Source organism: Scylla paramamosain, chromosome 3 (assembly GCF_035594125.1).
Source record: "Scylla paramamosain isolate STU-SP2022 chromosome 3, ASM3559412v1, whole genome shotgun sequence".
Classification (NCBI taxonomy): domain Eukaryota; kingdom Metazoa; phylum Arthropoda; class Malacostraca; order Decapoda; family Portunidae; genus Scylla; species Scylla paramamosain.
Genome location: NC_087153.1, coordinates 13610001 through 13632500, shown reverse-complemented (window position 1 = coordinate 13632500; position 22500 = coordinate 13610001). Strand labels below are relative to the sequence as shown.

At 40.2% G+C, this 22500-nt stretch overlaps 1 protein-coding gene and 1 long non-coding RNA gene across 2 annotated transcripts in view; both read left to right on the top strand.

The window, feature by feature from the left end:
- Window positions 1–15994, top strand: part of LOC135090836 (remodeling and spacing factor 1-like) — a 45339-nt gene extending 29345 nt beyond the window's left edge. The window contains 4 exon segments of the mRNA XM_063987924.1: window positions 1–140; window positions 12824–12958; window positions 13877–14027; window positions 14310–15994. The exon segment at window positions 1–140 is cut by the window's left edge and continues 8 nt beyond it. Of these exon segments, the coding sequence (XP_063843994.1) occupies window positions 1–140; window positions 12824–12958; window positions 13877–14027; window positions 14310–15583 (1700 nt within the window). The 3' untranslated portion in view covers window positions 15584–15994.
- Window positions 15995–19900: 3906 nt separating this feature from the next.
- LOC135090840 (uncharacterized) overlaps window positions 19901–22500 on the top strand; it is a 16573-nt gene continuing 13973 nt past the window's right edge. Inside the window, exon 1 of the long non-coding RNA XR_010262140.1 lies at window positions 19901–21500. This is a non-coding gene — a long non-coding RNA (uncharacterized LOC135090840). The remainder of the gene's footprint in view (window positions 21501–22500) is intronic.

Here is a 22500-nt window from a genome sequence, read left to right as displayed (position 1 = left end):
GAAAGAAGCCACCCTTGAAGCCTCGAGGCAAGAGGGGCAGCAAAGGCAAAAGCAGAAAGAAGGTAACTAAGGCCAAACCCAAACCCAAGAAGGAAACAAGTGGAGATGGTGGGGAGAATAAAAAGCCTGCAAAACCAAGAGTAAGTATTTTATAAGAGTAAGAAAGTTCTGTTCCAGCTTGATATTCTCTTGTATATCAGTATGTATTTATCTGCTTCCATCATCTCTATTGACAATAATCATACTTTCTCATTCAGCTTGTGGCCTCCATTACTGTTTCTATATGGATCTATAAAAAAATCTATTTTTGTCCTTTTTTTTATGTTTTTATCCTTCCAAAAAGCATCATCTCACTGTTTCTCAACATTTTCAGTAATTATTGTCAGACTCTTATATTTGTGGTGACACAGACAGGACTTTTGAGTTAAACCTCTGCAAAGGCTCATGACTACCCTCCCTCTTTCCCCATTGTTCCCTGATGCATTTGTTGTCAAAGATGAGATTGATAGGAAGCATGTATGCATTCTTAGGCCACTCAGCAATTGCTTGAAAAATGGCCAGCTTCCAGCAGGAATTGAACTCAGACTGTTACAGTCAGAAATAGTGTTACTCACCTACTTGTGACACTCTACTCCAGTCATACTCTTCTCTATGAATGTAGGAGCTCACCAGGAATTTATAGTAAACCACAAAGTGGCTTTTTAACATTACATTGGCCCTTAGCCACTTCACTCCGGATGCTTAAAAAATGTGCATTTCTCATACACGACATAGGCCCATGAGTGGTAACTTATCTAATTTCTGTTATAATTCTCTCTCTCTCTCTCTCTCTCTCTCTCTCTCTCTCTCTCTCTCTCTCTCTCTCTCTCTCTCTCTCTCTCTCTCTCTCTCTCTCTCTCTCTCTCTCTCTCTCTCTCTCTCTCTCTCTCTCTCTCTCTCTCTCTCTCTCTCTCTCTCTCTCTCTCTCTCTCTCTCTCTCTCTCTCTCTCTCTCTCTCTCTCTCTCTCTCTCAAGTCAACCCTTCAGTTGTCATAGAAATATGAGGCAGTTTGTTTTTCTGGGTGTAAGTACAACACACACACACTTACGATTGTAGGGGGGTTGGAGAGTAGTAAATTACAGAAGAGGTGGTGATGGGTGAAGGAGGAATAAATGGGGAGGGAAGAGAAGGGAAGATGAAGTTATCAGAAAAGAGATTATTGGGCAACCATGTGTTTACATACGTGAGTGAATCACATTCTCTCTCTCTCCTCTCTCTCTCTCTCTCCTCTCTCTCTCTCTCTCTCTCTCTCTCTCTCCTCTCTCTCTCTCTCCTCTCTCTCTCTCTCTCTCTCTCTCTCTCTCTCTCTCTCTCCTCTCTCTCATCTCTCTCTCTCTCTCTCTCTCTCTCTCTCTCTCTCTCTCTCTCAGATAACAACACACACACACACACACACACACACACACACACACACACACACACTTGGACCATCTTAGCGAACGGACGTACAACGGGAGTTCCTAGACGACAGGGATACTACCTAGTTGTTGTGCTGGTTGAAAGTTTTATGACTCATTGCTGTTCCAAGTAAAATTTTGTAAGAAAATTGAAAGGAAAGGAAGTAGTTCAAAAGAGGTGGGAAACTATACCTTTTGGCGTCCGTAACAAGAGCCGAAAGGTTTGTTTATGTCGGACAGCTGATCATGGCGGCCAGTAGGACAACCACAGGAAGAGGAGTCTTGGATTTTAGTGGATTTGCAGAGGATGATGGCCAGTTGCAGGAGAAACTGAATGCAAGGAAATTAACCATGCTGGAGGTGAAAGTTGAAGAGATATGGGAGAAGGTAAGAGACCTAGAAATAAGAAATGGGAGGTTGGAACAAGAGAACAATTCATTAAGAAAGGAATTATAAAATGAAGAGAAAGTGCTGCAGAAAGAAATACATGATAAGGAAAACCAAATTAGAATGCTGGAAATGAAAATGGGAATGATGGATAAAACGATGAAGGCTAGAGAAATACAAATGAATATGCTGGAGGAAAGGATGAAAAAAGATTAAAGTCCAAGACAAAAACAGGGATAAGCAAATTAAGGGAAGCCAAGAAAAAGCTAAGGAAATGGCAGAAAGATCCATAAATAAGTGCGAGGAGTTGGAGAAAAAAGTGAGTTATACAGAAGTAGTGAAGGACCAGAGGAGTAAAGAAGGCTTGACAAAAGAGGTTATAAAGGTAATAAAGGAAAAGGAAAACCTGGTAAGAGACACTGTAGATAAAAAGAAGAGCGTAATGATCTTTGGCCTGGAAGAAAGTGAGATAAAAAATTGGTATAAAAGAGAAGCAGAACAAAGAAAAACAGCTCAATTAGTACTGAGTGTGATAAATGAAGGGGATGCAAAGCTGGAAGGTGAAATAGAGGAGGTGTACAGGATTGGTAAATACAATCAAGGAAAAAGTAGACCATTGAAAATCAAACTAAAATCCCAAACAGCAGCTGAAGAAACATTGGCAAATTTGTGGAAGCTAGCCAAAAGTAACAAGTTTAAACAAGTCTGGATTAGAAGAGGAATGAATGAGGAAGAAAGGAAGAAACTTAATGAATTGAGAAGTGAAGCAAAAGAAAGGAATGAACAGAGAACACAAGAGGAAAGGTAACTTTTTTGGATTAGAAGAGAAATGAATGAGGAAGAAAGGAAGAAACTTAATGAATTGAGAAGTGAAGCAAAAGAACAGAGAATACAAGAGAAAAAGGAACTTTTTCTGGAGAGTAATGGACCTAAGGTTGAGGAAGTGGTACATGCGAAGAGTGAAGGGTGCAGAGGCACAGCTGTAAGAGAGGGAGGGACATGGACAGTGGCATACACTAATGTGGATGGTTTAGTTTCAGTGATGGATGAAGTGAATGAATTTATAAAAGCAAATGAACCAGACATCATGGCAATGGTAGAAACTAAACTAAGAGATTCAGAGACACCAAATTTAGGAGGGGGAAAGTTCAATATGTGGATAAGAAACAGATGTGGAAAAGGAGGAGGTGGAGTGATGATGCTTGTTAAAAAGGGTATCAGGGTGGAGAGTGTGGAAAAGGCAGAAGGCTTGGTGGAAGGCCTAAACTTAAAACTAATAAATGGAAGAAGAGGAATACAATATGTCACAGTGGTGTATGCCCCACCCAAAACAAAGACCTGGAATAGACAAGAGCATGAACAGTTGCTGAGTGAGACAAAACAATGCCTTCTAAACAAAATTAAACAAAACAACAAAATTGTTATAATGGGAGATTTTAATTATAAAGAGATTAATTGGGAGGAGTGGAACACAAGAGGAGGAGAAGACTCATGGGGAGATAAGGTTCTGAAACTGGCAATGAACAATATTATGACACTGTGGGTTAAGGAAAACACTAGATACATAGGAGGAGAGGAGCCATCAAGACTTGATTTGGTATTATCAAAAGAAACAGATATTATAGAAGACATGAACTATAGTTGTCCACTAGGAAAAAGCAACCATGACATAAGATTTTGTATTAAAGAAAAAAGAGAGGAAAGTAGATGTGAAGATTATAAAAGTGAAAGATTTGATTATGGTAAGTCAAATTTTGAACAAATGAGACATTTTGGTGAAACGGACTGGAGTACACTTATCACAGCAAGTAATGTGCAAAAGAAGTGGGAAGCTTTCATCAATATCTATGAAGAGGGAGTGAAAAGATATGTACCAAAAGTAAAGACAAAGAGAAGATACAACAATGACTGGTATAATAGAAGATGTGAAATAGCTACAGAGGAGAGGGAAATGGCATGGAATAGATGGCGGAGAAAAAATATGCTATGGCAAAACTACGCAACTACAAGAAATGAATATGTAAGGGTTATTAGAGAAGAAAGGAAAAATTATGAGAAAGATGTTATGGACAAATGCAAAGAGGAACCAAAACTATTCTTCAGATATGTGAACACCAAAATGAAAAATAGAGAAGGAATAAGCAGATTGAAGGTGAATGGTCAAATGTGTGAGGATCCGGCTGAATTGGCAGAAATAATGAACGGGAGTTTTCAATCAGTATTCACAAAAGAGAAAACATTTGTGTGGCAGAGTGAGATGAGTGAGGAAATGGGTCTGGGGGAAATCCAGGTGATTGAAGAGGATGTCCAGAAACAGATAGAGGGACTAGATGTTAGGAAGGCCCCTGGACCTGATGGAGTGTCAGGATGGATACTAAAAGAGTGCAATCAGCAGTTAACATGGGTAATACATAGTATTATTGAGAGCTCCCTAATTGAAAATAGGGTCCCAATTGAATGGAAGAGAGCCAACATAGCGCCAATCTACAAAGGTGGTAGTAAAGAGGAGCCCTTAAACTACAGACCTGTGTCTGTAACAAGTGTGATGTGCAAAATGTGTGAAAGATTGGTGAAGGATAAATGGATGCAGTACCTAGAAGGAAATGAAGTGATAATAAAGCAACAATTTGGATTTAGGAGAGGGAGATCATGTGTTACAAACTTACTGAGTTTTTATTCTAGAGTGGTAGATATAATGCTAGAAAGAGATGGATGGGCTGATTGTGTTTATTTAGACCTGAAGAAGGCCTTTGTTAAAGTGCCACACAGGAAATTGTTGTAGAAGTTGAAGCTAAGGGGGGGGCTGAGATGGATGGAAAATTTTTTGACAAACAGAGAAATGAAAACGGTGGTAAAAGATAAAAAATCATCATGGAGGGAAGTCATAAGTGGAGTACCCCAAGGCTCAGTACTTGCACCATCATGTTTGCAGTCTATATAAATGATATGACGGAGAGTGTGAACAGCTACATGAGTCTTTTTGCGGATGATGCAAAGTTGCTGAAGAAAGTTGAGAGTGCAGAGGACTGGAATGTTACGAGAAGACCTGAACAAGATATCAGAGTGGAGTTATAGATGGGAAATGGAATTTAATTTAAAGAAGTGTAAAGTAATAGAATTTGGAAAAGTACAAGAAGAGTAAAAGAAAATTATGTGTTGAATGGTGTAAGATTGAGTGGAGCAGAAGAGGAAAAGGATCTCAGTGTTACAGTGACTGGGAACCTGACCCTGGAGAGACACATTAGCAAAATTACAGGAGAAACCTATAACTTGTTGAGAAAAATAAGGCAGGCCTCTGCATATATGGATGAAGAGATGGTCAGGATGATGATCGTGTCACTGATAAGACCTAGACTAGAATATGCAGCAGTAGTGTGGTCGTCATACAAGGAAAAGGATATAAGGAAGTTGGAGAGAGTTCAGAGAGCAGCTACAAAGATGGTACAGCACCAAGTATCAGGGACTTGTCATATGAAAAGAGACTAGAAAGGATACATCTACCAATGTTGAAAAAGAGGAGAGAAAGGGGAGACTTGATTGCAATATATAAAGCATATGAGGGAGTAGAGGAGGTGGACTGGAGCAACTTAATATTAAGGCCCACAAAAGGTACTTAAGCCTTCCATCACCAGAATCTCATGCACTTTATATTTCCCGGAACCATGCCAAGTCTGTTCTCCAACTAGCCAAAAACTCCTTCATTAACAGAAAATGTCAAAACCTTTCAAGATCTAACTCCCCTTGTGATTTCTGGCATCTAGCCAAAAATATCTCCAATAACTTTGCCTCTTCTTCTTTCCCTCCTCTACTTCAACCAGATGGCAGCACTGCTATCACATCTATTTCTAAAGCTGAACTCTTTGCTCAAACCTTTGCTAAAAACTCTACCTTGGACGATTCTGGGCTTGTTCCTCCCTCTCCTCCACCCTCTGACTACTTCATGCCACATATTAAAAATCTTCGTAATGATGTTTTCCATGCCCTCGCTGGCCTAAACCCTTGGAAGGCTTATGGACCTGATGGGGTCCCTCCTATTGTTCTCCGAAACTGTGCCTCTGTGCTTGCACCTTGCCTAGTCAAACTCTTTCAGCTCTGTCAGTCAACATCTACCTTTCCTTCTTGCTGGAAGTTTGCCTACATTCAGCCTGTTCCTAAAAAGGGTGACCGCTCTAATCCCTCAAACTACCGTCCTATTGCTTTAATTTCCTGCTTATCTAAAGTTTTTGAATCTATCCTCAACAGGAAGATTCTTAAACATCTATCACTTCACAACCTTCTATCTGATTGCCAGTATGGGTTCCGTCAAGGCCGCTCTGCTGGTAATCTTCTGGCTTTCCTTACTGAGTCTTGGTCATTCTCTTTTAGAGACTTTGGTGAAACTTTTGCTGTTGCCTTGGACATATCAAAAGCCTTTGATAGAGTCTGGCACAAAGCTTTGATTTCCAAACTACCCTCCTACGGTTTCTATCCTTCTCTCTGTAACTTCATCTCAAGTTTCCTTTCGAACCGTTCTATTGCTGCTGTGGTAGACGGTCACTGTTCTTCTCCTAAATCTATTAACAGTGGTGTTCCTCAGGGTTCTGTCCTGTCACCCACTCTCTTCTTATTATTCATTAATGATCTTCTAAACCAAACTTCTTGTCCTATCCACTCCTATGCTGATGATACCACTCTGCACTTTTCCACGTCTTTTCATAGACGTCCAACCCTTCAGGAGGTAAACATATCACGCAGGGAAGCCACAGAACGCCTGACTTCTGATCTTTCTAAAATTTCTGATTGGGGCAGAGCAAACTTGGTATTGTTCAATGCCTCAAAAACTCAATTCCTCCATCTATCAACTCGACACAACCTTCCAGACAACTATCCCCTCTTCTTCAATGACACTCAACTGTCCCCCTCTTCTACACTGAACATCCTCGGTCTGTCCTTTACTTATAATCTGAACTGGAAACTTCACATCTCATCTCTAGCTAAAACAGCTTCTATGAAGTTAGGTGTTCTGAGACGTCTCCGCCAGTTTTTCTCACCTCCCCAGCTGCTAACTCTGTACAAGGGCCTTATCCGTCCATGTATGGAGTATGCTTCACATGTCTGGGGGGTTTCCACTCATACTGCTCTTCTAGACAGGGTGGAATCAAAAGCTTTTCGTCTCATCAACTCCTCTCCTCTAACTGACTGTCTTCAGCCTCTCTCTCACCGCCGCAATGTTGCACATCTAGCTGTCTTCTACCGCTATTTTCATGCCAACTGCTCTTCTGATCTTGCTAACTGCATGCCTTCCCTCCTTCCGCGGCCTCGCTGCACAAGACTTTCTTCTTTCTCTCACCCCTATTCTGTCCACCTCTCTAACGCAAGAGTTAACCAGTATTCTCAATCATTCATCCCTTTCTCTGGTAAACTCTGGAACTCCCTGCCTGCTTCTGTATTTCCACCTTCCTATGACTTGAATTCCTTCAAGAGGGAGGTTTCAAGACACTTATCCACCAATTTTTGACCACTGCTTTGACCCTTTTATGGGACTGGCATTTCAGTGGGCATTTTTTTTTATTAGATTTTTGTTGCCCTTGGCCAGTGTCCTTCCTACATATAAAAAACATGGGACACTAGAGGACATGGAAAAAGGCTGAAGAGGAGTGCTTGTAGAAGAGACGTCAAAAAGTATAGTTTCCCATATAGAAGTACTGATGTATGGAACAGTCTGGATGAGGAGATAGTAAATGCAGAAATTATACATCGATTCAAGGCTAAGTTGGATATTAAAAGATATGGAGATGGGACAGCATGAGCATAGCTCTTTTCCCATAAAGCACAACTAGGTAAACTAGGTAGGTAAATAGAGAGTGAGAGAGAGAGAGAGAGAGAGAGAGAGAGAGAGAGAGAGAGAGAGAGAGAGAGAGAGAGAGAGAGAGAGAGCATTGCATCAAGGTCACTTGCTGGCTGTCTTTTCTACTTTCCCTACACACAGCATGGTTATAGAAAATTATGATGATTCAAACACAACACATAAAAGGGCAAAAACCATGGAACAATGAGGTACTTGTGTTGTTACACTGATGTAAACAAACTGACCACCTCCAACAAGCAGCTCTTGTCTTTTGTTGCCATAACTGTATCCATAGCGTGCAGGACTTTTCAACTTGAGTTGGCTGCTCCAGATTTTGTCCACTGTTTCCAAAATCCATTGAACTGTTGTCTGTAGTACTGAGGTATAAGTGTGTGTGTGTGTGTGTGTGTGTGTATATATATATATATATATATATATATATATATATATATATATATATATATATATATATATATATATATATATATATATATATATATATAGCTTGTAAAGATTGCAATGCTGTATGCTATTAAGAACATAAGAACATAAGAAATAAGGGAAGCTGCAAGAAATGACCAGGCTTACACGTGGCAGTCCCTGTATGAAACATACCTACCTATTTCCATCTATTATTGCCATCCATAAACCTGTCTAATCTTCTCTTAAAGCTCTTAGTGTCCTAGCACTAACAACATGACTATTGAGTCTGTTCCACTCATCTACCACTCTATTTGAGAACCAATATTTTCCTATCTCCTTGCTAAACCTAAATTTTTCAAGCTTGAACCCGTTATTTCTTGTTCTACCCTGGTTGCTGATCCTAAGAATTTTGCCTACATCCCCGTTGTTATAACCCTTATACCACTTAAAGACTTCTATCAGGTCCACTCTTAATCTACGTCTTTCTAAAGAATGTAAATTTAACAACTTCAATCTTGCCTCGTAAGGAATACTCCTCATCCCCTGTATCCTTTTAGTCATTCTCCTCTGTACTGATTCTAATATACCTATATCTTTCCTGTAATGTGGGAACCAGAACTGCACAGCGTAATCTAAATGAGGTCTGACCAGCGCCAAGTATAACTTTAATATTACTTCCAGCCTTGTACTTTTAACACTCCAAAAAATTAATCCTAGTACCCTATTTTCCCTGTTTCTGGCCTCAATGCATTGTTTCCCTAAACGGAGTTCAGATAAGAGCTAACTATAACTCCTAAATCTTTCTCGTACCCTGTACCTACCAGAGTTTGGTTGTTTAATGTGTACCTACTGTGTGGGTTTCCTCTACCTATGCTAAGTACTTTGCATTTATTGATATTAAATTGCATTTGCCATCTATCCATCCATTCATTCATTCTATCTAAATCTGCCTGCAAGGCTATTGAAAGTGAAGGGGATGATGTCCACAGGCTTAACCCTTAAAGGACGGGCAAGTTGGTGTAAGTCATTGTCTCAGGATGAGGGGTTTTAAAAAGAAAGTGGTTGATTTTCCCACTATCATATTTCCTCTTCCTCCTATGGAAGCTTTGGTCATAGGGGCTCAAGTGCCATCTCCCCAAATATGGAGTTACACATATCAAAAGAATTGGCAACTCTTCCTCCATCTAGCTAGGACATTTACAACACTGTTTTCCAGCTTCCATACGGTTGAAAGTCCTGTAGTAGCCAGTGGAGTCACAACATTAATTTAGGATCCAGGTGTTGTGTTTGGTGGTTGAGCCAATGGCTGCATTCATTCAGGACCAGGTGGGCTTAGGTCCAGTGAGAGGGAGCCAGCCAGTGGGAGCATGCAATGCACAGCACATAACTATCTCTCACCCAATCAACGTTTTTTCTCCATATGAAACGTCTTGCCCAGGGCCAATCATCGCGCTGCTTACTTCCACACACTTCCTCCCCCCAGTCCTGCCCAAACCTCGTTCATACCCAGTCTTTTCCTCTAACTAACCAGTGCCACCTGTTAATTCTTTGCCTTACTAACTCATTATTTTAATGACTTCCTCTAACATAGCATTCATTCATCCTTCAATTTGTTGCTTTCTTGTAAGTAATGTATTGTATTACCAGTACTAGTATTTTCTCCTATTTTTTCAATACTCTGAGCCTATGGTACTTTTCCTTCATTTAGTTTATTGTATTATTATTATTATTATTATTATTATTATTATTATTATTATTATTATTATTATTATTATTATTATTATTATTATTATCATCATCATCATTATTGTTATGTTATGTTCTTTTTGCTGTTGTGATACCAGAAAGGTGTAAAAAACTCCATTACTTACTTCAGGTAAAACACTTTATTAAAGTTTCAATCCCAGGTCATGCAAAAAAAAATGGACACAAACCTAAAGGGGTGTTACATTTTACGTGCTAGCATGCATACACATCCTACAATTTTTTTATTTTTGGTCAGAAAAAGTTTTAAAAAGCAGGGCTTTTGTCTGAAACTTAGTTGAAATCGATATCTTTCTTAGAAGTGGTGTTATTTTTGATAAACTTTAGATCCAGTTTACTCAATTTAAAAAAATGGCATTTAAGCCCCTATGGTCCTGATGCCCTCATATACTTAATGGAAGGTTATAAAACTAAAACGGAAAGAAGTGCCAACCCTTCTTTGCAATGGTGTTATTGCCAGAATTCTAAGCATTGTAACTTAATTGTGAGTAGAGGTTGAACAGCAATATCTCTTCTCCTCGGATGACCTGGTGGGTGTTTGCTTGACTGGTTATGGTTATGGCTACAGCTGACATGCGCATAGCTTCATCCTCCTCACTGTTTGCTTGTGCTGCTCAATCTTCTTCACAATACATTCTTATGTTGTTATAACATATTTCCTTGTATTTTTGGGTTGCAATGAGAAGTAGAGTAAAAAAGAAAAAAAAATCAACACTTTCTCTTCACTTTTTTTATTTATTTATTTTTTATTTTTTTATTTTTTATTATTTTTTTTTTATGTAGGAGAGACACTGGCCAAGGGCAAAAAAAATCCAATAAAAAATAAAAGCCCACTGAGATGCCAGTCCCAGAATAGGGTCCAAAGCTGTAGTCAAAAATTGAAGGATAAGTGTCCTGAAACCTTTCTCTTGAAGGAATTTAAGTCATAGGAAAGTGGAAATACAGAAGCAGGCAGGGAGTTCCAGAGTTTACCAGAGAAAGGGATGAATGATTGAGAATACTGGTTAACTTTTGCATTAGAGAGGTGGACAGAATAGGGGAGAGAGAAAGAAGAAAGTCTTGTGCAGTGGGACCGCGGGAGGAGGGGAGGCATGCAGTTAGCAAGATCAGAAGAGCAGTTAGCATGAAAATAGTGGTAGAAGACAGCTAAAGATGCAACATTGCAGCTATGAGAGAGAGGCTGAAGACAGTCAGTTAGAGGAGAGGAGTTGATGAGACGAAAAGCTTTTGATTCCATCCTGTCTAGAAGAGCGGTATGAGTGGAATCTCCTTAGACATGTGAAGCATACTCCATACATGGATGGATAAGACCCCTGTACAGAGTTAGCAGCTGGGGGAGGGGGGATGAGAAAAATTGGCAGAGATGTCTCAGAACACCTAACTTCATGGAAGCTGTTTAAGCTAGAGATGAGATGTGAAGTTTCCAGTTCAGATTATAAGTATAGGACAGAAAGAGGATGTTCAGTGTAGAAGAGGGGGACAGTTGAGTATCATTGTAGAAGAGGGAATAGTTGTCTGGAAGGTTGTGTCAAGTTGATAGACAGAGGAATTGAATTTTTGAGGCATTGAACAATACCAAGTTTGCTCTGCCCCAATCAGAAATTTTAGAAAGATTGTGATGTAACTTTCCTTAAATGTTTTTTGGGGAAATGAAGAAAGGAAAAAACAACAGTTGCTCCCTTTCACTATGTACTGATGGCGATCCAATTAGTCTCCTTACATTTTGGCCGGAGAGAGAGAGAGAGAGAGAGAGAGAGAGAGAGAGAGAGAGAGAGAGAGAGAGAACAATAAATTCAGTTTGCTTGATAACATTACATCTTGTTATAATTGTCATATAAATACATTAAAAATATCACTTATTGTACACTAGTGTAGTAATGTCTATTACTATAGTACATTACTCATCACTATTCATACTAGTATACATCCTTAGAGTGAAAGTCACTGAAGCAAGTGGACACACAGGGCTTCTTTCCCTTCACACAGTGGGACAAGTTGAATAACCTTCCATCCATTATGGAGGTTTTAGGTGTATTGAAACTAGGCTGGTGCAAGCCAGCAAGTTTGTAAGTTTTGCTAGTTCATGCTCGAAATAATTATCATCCTCCTGTATTTGAATGAAGGTGGGAAAACTTCCTCACATACATACACGTCACCCTCCCTTTCCATAAGCCACACACTGGTGCGTCACCAGCTGGTTAGGTGTTAAGGGGATGGAGATAATGAATTGGTGGATGTGTTAAGATTATATGAACTATACTGAGATGGCTTGAGTCTTTTCAGAAAATAGCAGATACAAAAAGCTAAAGGATCTAAATGTAGGTGATAGATTACAGAAATAGATCCAAAGAAATATCACATGAAGTTTTCCAGGATCTTGGGGATCAAGCCTTGTGCAGGGAAAATATTACAAATCTGGTAGCCTTACAAGCCAAAATTAAGTAAACTTGGCACATCCATGCGAGCATGTATGGAGCTTTTCTGGTAATGGTGATGTTGATTATACATCTGATAAGCTTTTCAAATGAGCTCATGTCCCCAAAAATTATTTAATAGTTTTCAAGTCTCAGTTATTGGGTGTTTTAATGTTGTTTATATATGAAAATACCATTTTAAAGAAATTTGTGTTTGAAAATAAAGCATAAAACAGAAAGTTTTTTATTCTGAGAAACAACATTTAAAAAAAAAAAAAAAAGCAAAGCAAAGTTGAGCTTTATTTTTATTTATTTATTTATTTTTTTTTTTATGAGAGTATCTTCTTAGTAGAGAAACTTGAAGTATATATCTTCATCTGGAATTTTTATGTTGCTGATACATCAGAGAAATGTCACATAACCTAGTTCACTGATTTGTTATCAATGAAAAAATCTTATTTAAATCCTACTTGATAGAGCAACATATGAGTATGTATAGTTTGTACAGTACAGATAGTAACAATATTTAGTGTGTATGGGAACCATACTGATTATTCGGTTTCAATTCCAGATAAAATATGCAAAACCGCCAAAATCCAAGCAAGATGAGGATGAAGAAGAAGTATCTCAACGTCGAGTGACACGAGGAAGACAAGTCAACTACTATGATGCTCTCATGATGTCTGATGAAACTGAGGAGGAGGAGGTATAAACATGTGTTTTCTCTCTCTCTCTCTCTCTCTCTCTCTCTCTCTCTCTCTCTCTCTCTCTCTCTCTCTCTCTCTCTCTCTCTCTCTCTCTCTCTCTCTCTCTCTCTCTCTCTCTCTCAATGGCAGTGGAATTTTGATGCAGGTGATGTGTTACAATGACATATTGTGGCTTAATATTATGTTATATGGGATGTCAGTTGCACTACTCAGCAATGCTTTGCCTCATGCTGAGCAGTGTAACATTCATAGTGGTTTTCAAATGTGATAACCACAATCTAAATACCATCATCACACTTCCAATTATGAATTTCACACATATGTAATACTTATTGTCTTCCTCTAACTTTAACTTGTTTCTGTGACTGAAAATATGAATGTGGTGCAGTTGTGATAGTTGGTTGTATTTCCATCATAGCTTTTACAGTGGCAAACCTTTAAGGATATGAGCCAAAGCACTAATATCATTATCAGTAATAAACACAGTATTTGGAAAGGAATGTTTGTTTATAGATCGGAGTTTTCAGTTACACAGCTCCTGGATAAGTTACTACTGGGCCAGTCTGCAGTGTTATGGAAAGACTCAGAGTGCTAAAATAGAGACATTTTAACAAGATAGCATATTTTACACTAGTTAAATTAACAAATATAATATGCAGTTCTCTCCAGTTTTCCATGTGAAACACAATGATGTGCATGCAAAAAATTGTTCTGGCTGATTTATGTAGGATCATTTGCACTTATATGCAAATGGTTGAACTCATGTGGTATCAGGAGAGGAAATTGTAGGAACATATACTTTTTTTTTTTTTTTTTTTTTTTTCCAATCCTTATGTAAATAACTTTATAAAAATTATACTTTTTTTTCCCAATCCTTATGTAAATAACTTTATAAAAATTTACATGCTCACTCACAGCCTAAGAAGAAATGGAGAGGGAAAGTAATGAAAGGGGAGAGAGTACCAACGGAGAGCAGTGAATATGAAGCTTCTGATGATGAACGGATGAAACGCCGAGGAGTAAGTGGAGGGCTTGGAAAAGGCAAAGTCATGAAAGGAGAGGAAGAAGGTAAGCATTTCATGTTGGTCTTAATCATTTAGTTAATTTAATTATTTTATTCTAAGTATGAATAAAGTAAAAAAATAAATAAATGTGAAAGACCCTTAAAGGAAGAGACTTAGCTGATTGAAGATTCTCTCTCTCTCTCTCTCTCTCTCTCTCTCTCTCTCTCTCTCTCTCTCTCTCTCTCTCTCTCTCTCTCTCTCTCTCTCTCTCTCTCTCTCTCTCTCAAAATAGCAAATATTGAAGTTGTCTGTATGGAAGTTTCATAGAGACATACTTTCTTTGCAGATGAAGAAAAGCTCGAAAAAGGCAAGAAAAAACGAGGCCGCCCAAAGAAAGGGGAAGAGCTTCTTGGCAAACCTTCTATTCTTAAAGTAGCTGCCTTGGACTCCACTCCTGCTCCAGCAGCTCGTCCTGTGCAGTCCCTCCCTTCTGTATCATTACCTATTACAAAGATTGACACTGTTGCACCTGTAATACCTACTGTTACACAAACTGCAGTTACCTCTGCCCCTCCTGTGCAAGTTACACCCTCTATACTATCTGCTGCCATAACTTCTCCAAGCACTGGGGTACCCACACCACCTGCTACAGCACTTCCTATTTCTGCTGACTCACCCTCACACAATACTCCAGAACCAGCTGCTGGTACCCCACCCACCACACCAGCACCTGCTGCACCCAGCAAAGCTCTGGCTGCTACCATTACTCCAGCAGCAGCCAATATAGGAAGCAGCAGCCCAATACATCAGCCTGTGGGGAAGTGGTCACCTCATTTATCAGGAGTTGGAGGGACTCCTAGCACACCACCTAGATCTGGAGGTGCCCCAGGGGCAGCCACTCCTCCACGTCCTGGTCTCCCTGCTGCTCCAGTTACTGCCTCACCTCCACCTCCATACCGATCATCTCCATTGCCAATGACTCAAGGTGGACCAGGCATTCCCCCATGCAGTTCGACCCCCAGCAGCATCACACCTGGTGGTCCTCCTCCCACTACATCTGCTTTATCTCAAGTTTATGCACCTTATAGACCACCACCAGAACATTTTCCTGCCCATCCAGCATTTCCTGGCTATGCACCCCCTGGCAGACACTCCCCAAGTCCCCACACAACTTCTCGTCATCCTGCCCATCTTCCCCCTGGACACCCACTTCCCCGTATGCCTCCAAACTATGGCCCTCCTCCCCTTACAAGTGTACCTGGCCAAGGGCCATATCCCTCCAGAGGAATTTCATCACATCCAGGAGTATTACGAGGGCCTCCACACGAATTGTATAGGGCACCCCCAGGAAGTCTCCCAGGACATGGCTCCCCCAGTCATCCAGGTCATCCTCATCTCATCATGAAACCTAGTTATCCAGGGCTGGAACCACTACCTTACTCAGGCTCTCCAGGGCCAAGTCCTCTCAGCCTACATCAGGGCTCCCAGGGCTCACCAGCACATCATTCAGCCAGTGAAGATAGTAAAGAGGAAATGCATCCTTCAGGCAAGGGTCCTGGAGAGTTCAGCAGTGGCCTCATGTCCTACTTCTCAAGCCAGCGTGATGATGACATTGAGTGACAAGAAGCAACATGTGGGTTGGACTTGTAAAAGTGGCGGTTTAATGAACTTGTATTTACTCCCTAATATTTTTGTATTCTCATTTTGTAAGGTCTTGAACAGAACTGCATGTTACATGTTGACATAATCTGTATGCAGCAGGTCAAAATAGCAGAAAATTTGTTCTTTCAGGTCTCATCTGCAGTAGGAATGTGAATTATTTTGGGTTCAAGCACAAATTGGTTATCTTACTGTCGAGATTTGGAGACCAATCACATACCTGACATAAATTATTAGAGAGCAGAGATATTTTAGATATGATTTTTTTCCTTATGTGTTGTAGTGCTGTACATAAGCTTTTTGTATTTCCTTCAGAGGATTCTGTAAAATAATGTGCAAAGTTACAAAGCTATAATAAAACTTAAATAAATGTAACATATATTCTGATCCAACACAAATCTTGTGTTGTGATGCCCTGGATTGAGTAATGAGTCAAGTGATGATGTATTGTGATGACCCAGAAATAAGTTATACAAATTTTGATTTGCAGTGAATGGCCTTGCAACACACACACACACACACACACACACACACACACACACACACACACACACACACACTCACACTCTCTCTCTCTCTCTCTCTCTCTCTCTCTCTCTCTCTCTCTCTCTCTCTCTCTCTCTCTCTCTCTCTCTCTCTCTCCATGTGTATATGATGAATGCAGTACAACAAATAATAATAATTCTTCTTCTTCTTCTTCTTCTTCTTCTTCTTCTTCTTCTTCTTCTTCTTTTGTTGTTGTTGTTGTTGTTGTTGTTGTTGTTGTTGTTGTTGTTGTTGTTGTTGTTGTTGTTGTTGTTGTTGTTGTTGTTGTTGTTGTTGTTGTTGTTGTTGTTGTTGTTGTTGTTGTTGTTGTTCTTCTTCTTCTTCTTCTTCTTCTTCTTCTTCTTCTTCTTCTTCTTCTTCTTCTTCTTCTTCTTCTTCTTCTTCTTCTTCTTCTTCTTCTTCTTCTTCTTCTTCTTCTTCTTCTTCTTCTTCTTCTTCTTCTTCTTCTTCTTCTTCTTCTTCTTCTTCTTCTTCTTCTTCTTCTTCTTCTTCTTCTTCTTCTTCTTCTTCTTCTTCTTCTTCTTCACATAAAATTCTGTTTAGAAATAAGTTACATTTTATATCACTAATTATGACTATTCAGTGATTGCTTCAGAAGCGGAACTTTTCAATGGATGGAAAAGGAGTGTGGGAGGTAGAGAACGGAAGAAACTAAGTGAGATGAGGAAAATAATTAAATATAAGGGAAGGATGAGAGTTGGTATAGGAGAAAGTCTCTAGGAGATAACTGTTCCGTGTATCGTAAGTCACAGTGAAAGGAGTAGCAGATTCAAAAATGAGGTTGGGAATGGTTGAGGCAGAGGTGTAGTAGGGGGAATGAGCTGATTAATTGTAGGTCGTTTGATATATCTTGATCTTACAGAAGTCTCAGGATTTCTCCCAAGCCAGGCCTTTGCAACAGTCTGTTTTCCCCTGTAGGGGTAAAAAAAAGAACAACAGAAAACGGCATACAGTTACACAACATTATCACACCACTAGTTCCTACATCTAGCATGCCACATTTTCTCCAGGAACTCTTTCACAGCCTCAGTCATCCTTTCATTCGTTTCCCCACACAGTACCAGCAGCAATACCATCCATTCTCTTCCTGTCTTCTCCACTCCAGCATGCTCCATTTTCCTCAGCACCACTTGCATCATCTCATTCATGTCTCTGGCATACTTTACACACTCCAGCACCACATGCTCCACCCCCTCATCCTCTGCCATGTCACACATCTGGCACACTGCTGTGGGACCCGGACCATCTGTAACTCCTTGCATTCACATCCACCACTTGCATCATCTCATTCCTGTCTCTGGCATACTTCACACACTCCAGCACCACATGCTCCACCCCCTCATGCTCTCGCATGTCACATATCTGGCACACTGCTGTGGGACTCAGACCATCTGTAATTCCTTGCATTCACATCCATGCACTGTGCCCTCGCTCGGAAGAGAAGATTACCGCCCAGGCTAACTTCATAACATTTTTCAAACATTGGGGCCTTTTTCTCTCTATACCACTCCAGAGTACTCTTACATTCCATCTTATTCTTCCATTCACTCAATCCCATATGCTTCACCACTCTGTCTATCTCATTTTTCCACTTTTTTACATCCCATTCTAAACCCTCCCTATTTCTGACAATCATACTTCAGTTGCTTTCAACATGCCTTTCTTCAAATCGTTAAAAAGTCCAACTACTTTCCAAACCACTCTTTACTACCATCTTATCACACTTCTTCCCCCAGCTGCTGCTCCTAACAATCCACAGAAACATCTTTCTTGCTAGTCTCGCATCATCCATTTACTGTAATCTAGCTTTGTACCTCAAGGTTGCTTTTGCATGTCTCTCTCAAAAAAGTACCCCAACCCCTGTCCCCTCTCAAGGTCTCTATCACTGCATACCTTGGTGCATTAAGTGCCATCCTTGCTACTCTATTCTGTCCTACTTCTAACTTTTTTATTTCATTCTCATTTCACACAATCATATCCATACCATACATAATGCTCGGAACAGCCATGCTCTTCCAAACTTCTCATAGCATGTCATATTTACCCGCTCTCATCCTTGCTGCACTTCCTAGACAACCCACCCTCTGGTTCACCATGCTTATCTTTTCATTTTTTGCCTTCACACAGCCGTTCAGACTCATCCACATTCCCAGGTACTTGTATTCATCTGTCTGTCACAACACATTTCCTCCCAGTCTACACACTGAATTTCTCTTATCCTCTGACTTATTCACAATCATGACCTTGCTTTTCTAACTGCTAAATTTCACACCAAAGTCCCTTCCGTAGCCATCTACAACATCAAACAAACTTTGAAGCTCATCTGCCGATTCACTCATAACCACTACATCATCTGCATAAAAAAGCACACACATCTTATTCCCCACACTCACTCCCATATTCATTCTTCTCATTCTGGCTGCTAACTCCTCTGTATACAAGCTAAAAAGGGTTGATAACAAAATATAGCCTTGCCTAACTCCTCTTTCACTCTTTACCCACTCTGTTTCTATATTTCCTAGTCTTATCTAGCTCTTGTGTCTACATGCATACTTTGCACTATGTTAACAATCTTTGCACTCAACCCAATCTTTTCTAAGACTTTACCTAGCATTTCTCTATTCACTCTATCATAAGCTTTCTCTGTGTTTAGAAAACCTAAATATAGTTTACTACCACCCTTCTTTCTCTCCATAATTTCATTCACCACAAACATGTCATCTTCTGCTCTTCTGTCCACACAGAAATCATTCTTTTTCTCACCTAACACTTCAACTCTCTCATTCCACTTACATAATCTCTCATTCAACACAGCACTGAAAACTTTACCTACCTTGTTCACTAATGCAATCGACCTATAATTTTTCAACTAATTTTTACTCTAGTATCCTCCCTTATGCAGCAGAGTCAACTTGCATTCATTCCACATTCTTGGCACTCTCTCCTCCCACACCAGGTCAAATAACTCAGTCATTTTATTGATCACGACTTCCCCTCCATTTTTGTACATCTCATAAGGTATTTCATCTGGCCTTCCCATTCTTCTGCCTATTCACACATTTCTCCACTTCCTGTTGATTCTTTCATTCAACTCATCCGCATCCTTCCTCTCCAGTGTCACACACCCTTCTCTCACATCACGTACCTCACCTGCACCTCCAATCTCTTCCCAGAACTCTTTTATTGCTCTTCTCATTTCTTCCCTATCTGTCACCACTGCGCCATTCACCTTAAAACTCTCCACATTCTCACTGTCAGGCATTCCCTCACCCCTCAGGAATCTATACCATCCCCGGCCACCTTCAACACCTTTCTCTCTGTCAGGGAGTGAAACACTTCTCTCACATTTAACCTTAGCATTCATTATCTTTCGCTTCGTCACTCGCTGCTGACTCACGTTGTCCATGCATTTTGGTACTCACTCTCAGCCTCCTTACTCTCATGCCTCCTCTTTCTCCACTGCCTACACACCCTATTTAGTCTCTTTTTTTTTCTTTCTTTCTTTCTAGCATTCCTAATTTTGTCAATCTACCATGGCTTACATGCACGCTTTCTGGTACATAACCTATCTGACTGACTGCTGCATTTCTCACATTCTCCACAAACCTATCATCCATTTCATTCACCATTCCAGTTTTCATCCTCCCAGTTTCACTCAAGCCTACCTGCAAATCCTCCCATCTTACATACCTTAGTATCCACTTTCTCCTCTCAGCCTTGGCATTCGTTCCGTCTCTTCCATTCAGCTTACACTCTTGTACCAGCATGCTATGGTCCGAGACAACGTCAACCATTTCATCCTCATCTATCCACATACGGGCCACAATCTCATGCATTCTGCCATTCACTAGCATTTAGTCAATCGCAGACTCCTAGCACACCAAGTCACTCGTCCTTCTGCCAGGGTCTCATTCAGGTTTTCAAGATCCATCTCATTCACATACTTATCAAGCATCAGAGATAGAAAGATGATGATGTAGTGGAAACCAACAGAACAGCATGGAAGATGGGGGCATAAACGATGATGTTGAATACAGTAGAGCTGAAATATCTGTTGGTGAGACGGTGGAGCATGTGGTGCTGGAGTGTGTGAAGTATACTAGAGACATATAAGATGATGCAAGTGGTGCTAAAGGAATCGGGGAACGTCAGCGTGGAGAGACAAAAAGGGAATGGATGGTGCTGTTGCTGGGACTGTGTGGAGAGATGAATGAAAGGATGATTGAGGCTGTGAAAGACTTCCTGGAGAAAATGTGGCGTGCTAGATGTAGGAACCAGCGGTGTGATAGATGCTGTATGACTGTATGCCTTTTTCTGTTGTCGTTCTTTTTTTTTTCCCCCTACAAGAGTGCCGATGCAAAGGCACCATCCTTCTTTTTCTTCTCAATCATTTCATTCACCACAAACATATTGTCCTCAGCTCTCCTATCCCCACGAAAACAAGAACTTCTTGGAAGGAGTCCTAAGCCACTTTTAAGATCAAGATCAAGCCACCTGTCTGTCTCTTTTTTTTTCCCCTTTCTACAGGAGTTGCCGATCCAAAGGCCTGGCTCAGGAGTGATCCTGTGCCACCTGTACCATCAAGATCAAGAAGATCTTGAGTATCAGAATGCATGGGCAGCGTATGTGAAGCAGCAGCGGTTGACAAGACGAATGATAATGAATGCTAAAATGAAGAGTGAAAGGAGTGTGATTCAATCTTTAAGGGAGAAAGGTATAGAAGGTGGCTGTGAATGGTACAAGTTCATGAGAGGTAAGAATATTAAAATTAAAATAAAATTCAATAAATATATGCAGTAAAATAAAACTGAGCAAAATAAAAAAAAAAGAAAAAGGTATAGAAAATTCATAAATAAGGCAAAAAAAAAAAAAATGGAATACTTAGTGGACTTCAATAAATAAAATAGAATGAAAAAGCAATAAAATCAAATAAAAAAAAGCAAGACAAAAAAAATAAATAAATAAATAAATAGTATAAAAAAAAACATCAGCGTGTACTTACCTGGAGACATAACAAGGTCCTGGAGCTGTCCTACAAGCGCTCCAACACCTTTGTCCACTAGATTCCCAACACAAAAACACCCCCAAACCCGACTCCAAACATCCTAAAACACATGCAAACACACACAAAACACCCCAATACACACATAAAAAATCCCTATCTTTGGGTAAGACTGACAACACTGACACACCACACACTGAGACAGCGAGATCACAACCCCTCAGGTACCTCCTTGCTGCTAGGTGAACAGGGACTACACATTTGCCTCGCTGCGCCCAGGATTTGAACCCGGGCCTTCTTGCTTTCCAGCCAAACGTGCTAACCACTACAGTACGTGGTGTGTGTGTGTGTGTGTCTGTATCCTCTCTAATCTTTTTACAGAATTCAGAATTAAGTATGTGTGTGTGTGCGTGTGTGTGTGTGTGTGTGTTTCCTGTCCATACTTTTTACATAATTCAGAATTAAGTGTGTGTGTGTTTGTTTTCCCTGTCTATGCTTTTCACAGAATTCAGAATGTGTGTGTGTGTGTGTGTTTCCTGTCTCATCTTTTTATAGAATTCAGAATTTAGTGTGTGTGTGTGTGTGTGTGTGTGTGTGTGTGTGTGTGTGTGCAAAGAGAGGTTTATATACGGTATGTACGGGTGAGTGTGTCAATAATTTCTGTGTTAGAGGCTTGCTAAGTTAGATTTATTTATAGTATTTGTAAATCTTGTCATATTGATAGTGTGTGTAGAAAGGTGGTTCACAAATCTGTCCCTTTCCACCTGGGGTTGACGGGCTGAGAGTGTGAATAATGTGTATGTGTGTGTTGTCTGTGTGTGTGTGTTTTTTTTTTTTTCCTGTTTGTGCTTTTTACAGGATTCAGAATATAATGTGTGCTTGTGTGTGTGCTTTCCTGTCTATGCTTCTAACAAAATTCAGAATTAAGTTTAGGTAATAATAAAAACAATAATAATAATAAACGGTTTATTCTTTAGGCAGTCAACAAACTGAAAATGTACATTGGGGGTGGGGAAATACTTGACATTAATCCTAAAGGTAAGTCAAATCTAGAAGAGACTATTGATTGATGGCTCGCACCATGGTGGGAATCGCACTGAGTCTGTACCAGTCTGTACGTGGCGCCTTTAGGGGCGTTATCTTATTGTGGTGTCTGGTGGCACGGGTAGGGCGAGGCGCGTCAGGCGGCAGCATGTTTCTGAGACGTGGATGATTCAGAAGTCCCCTTCCAAACTTCTCTAGAGCCTCACTGTACCTGGTGGATAGTCTGGACAGCTTCAGGGTGTTCAGGGCTTCTTCATAGGTGGTGTATGCAGGGCCAAGGATGACC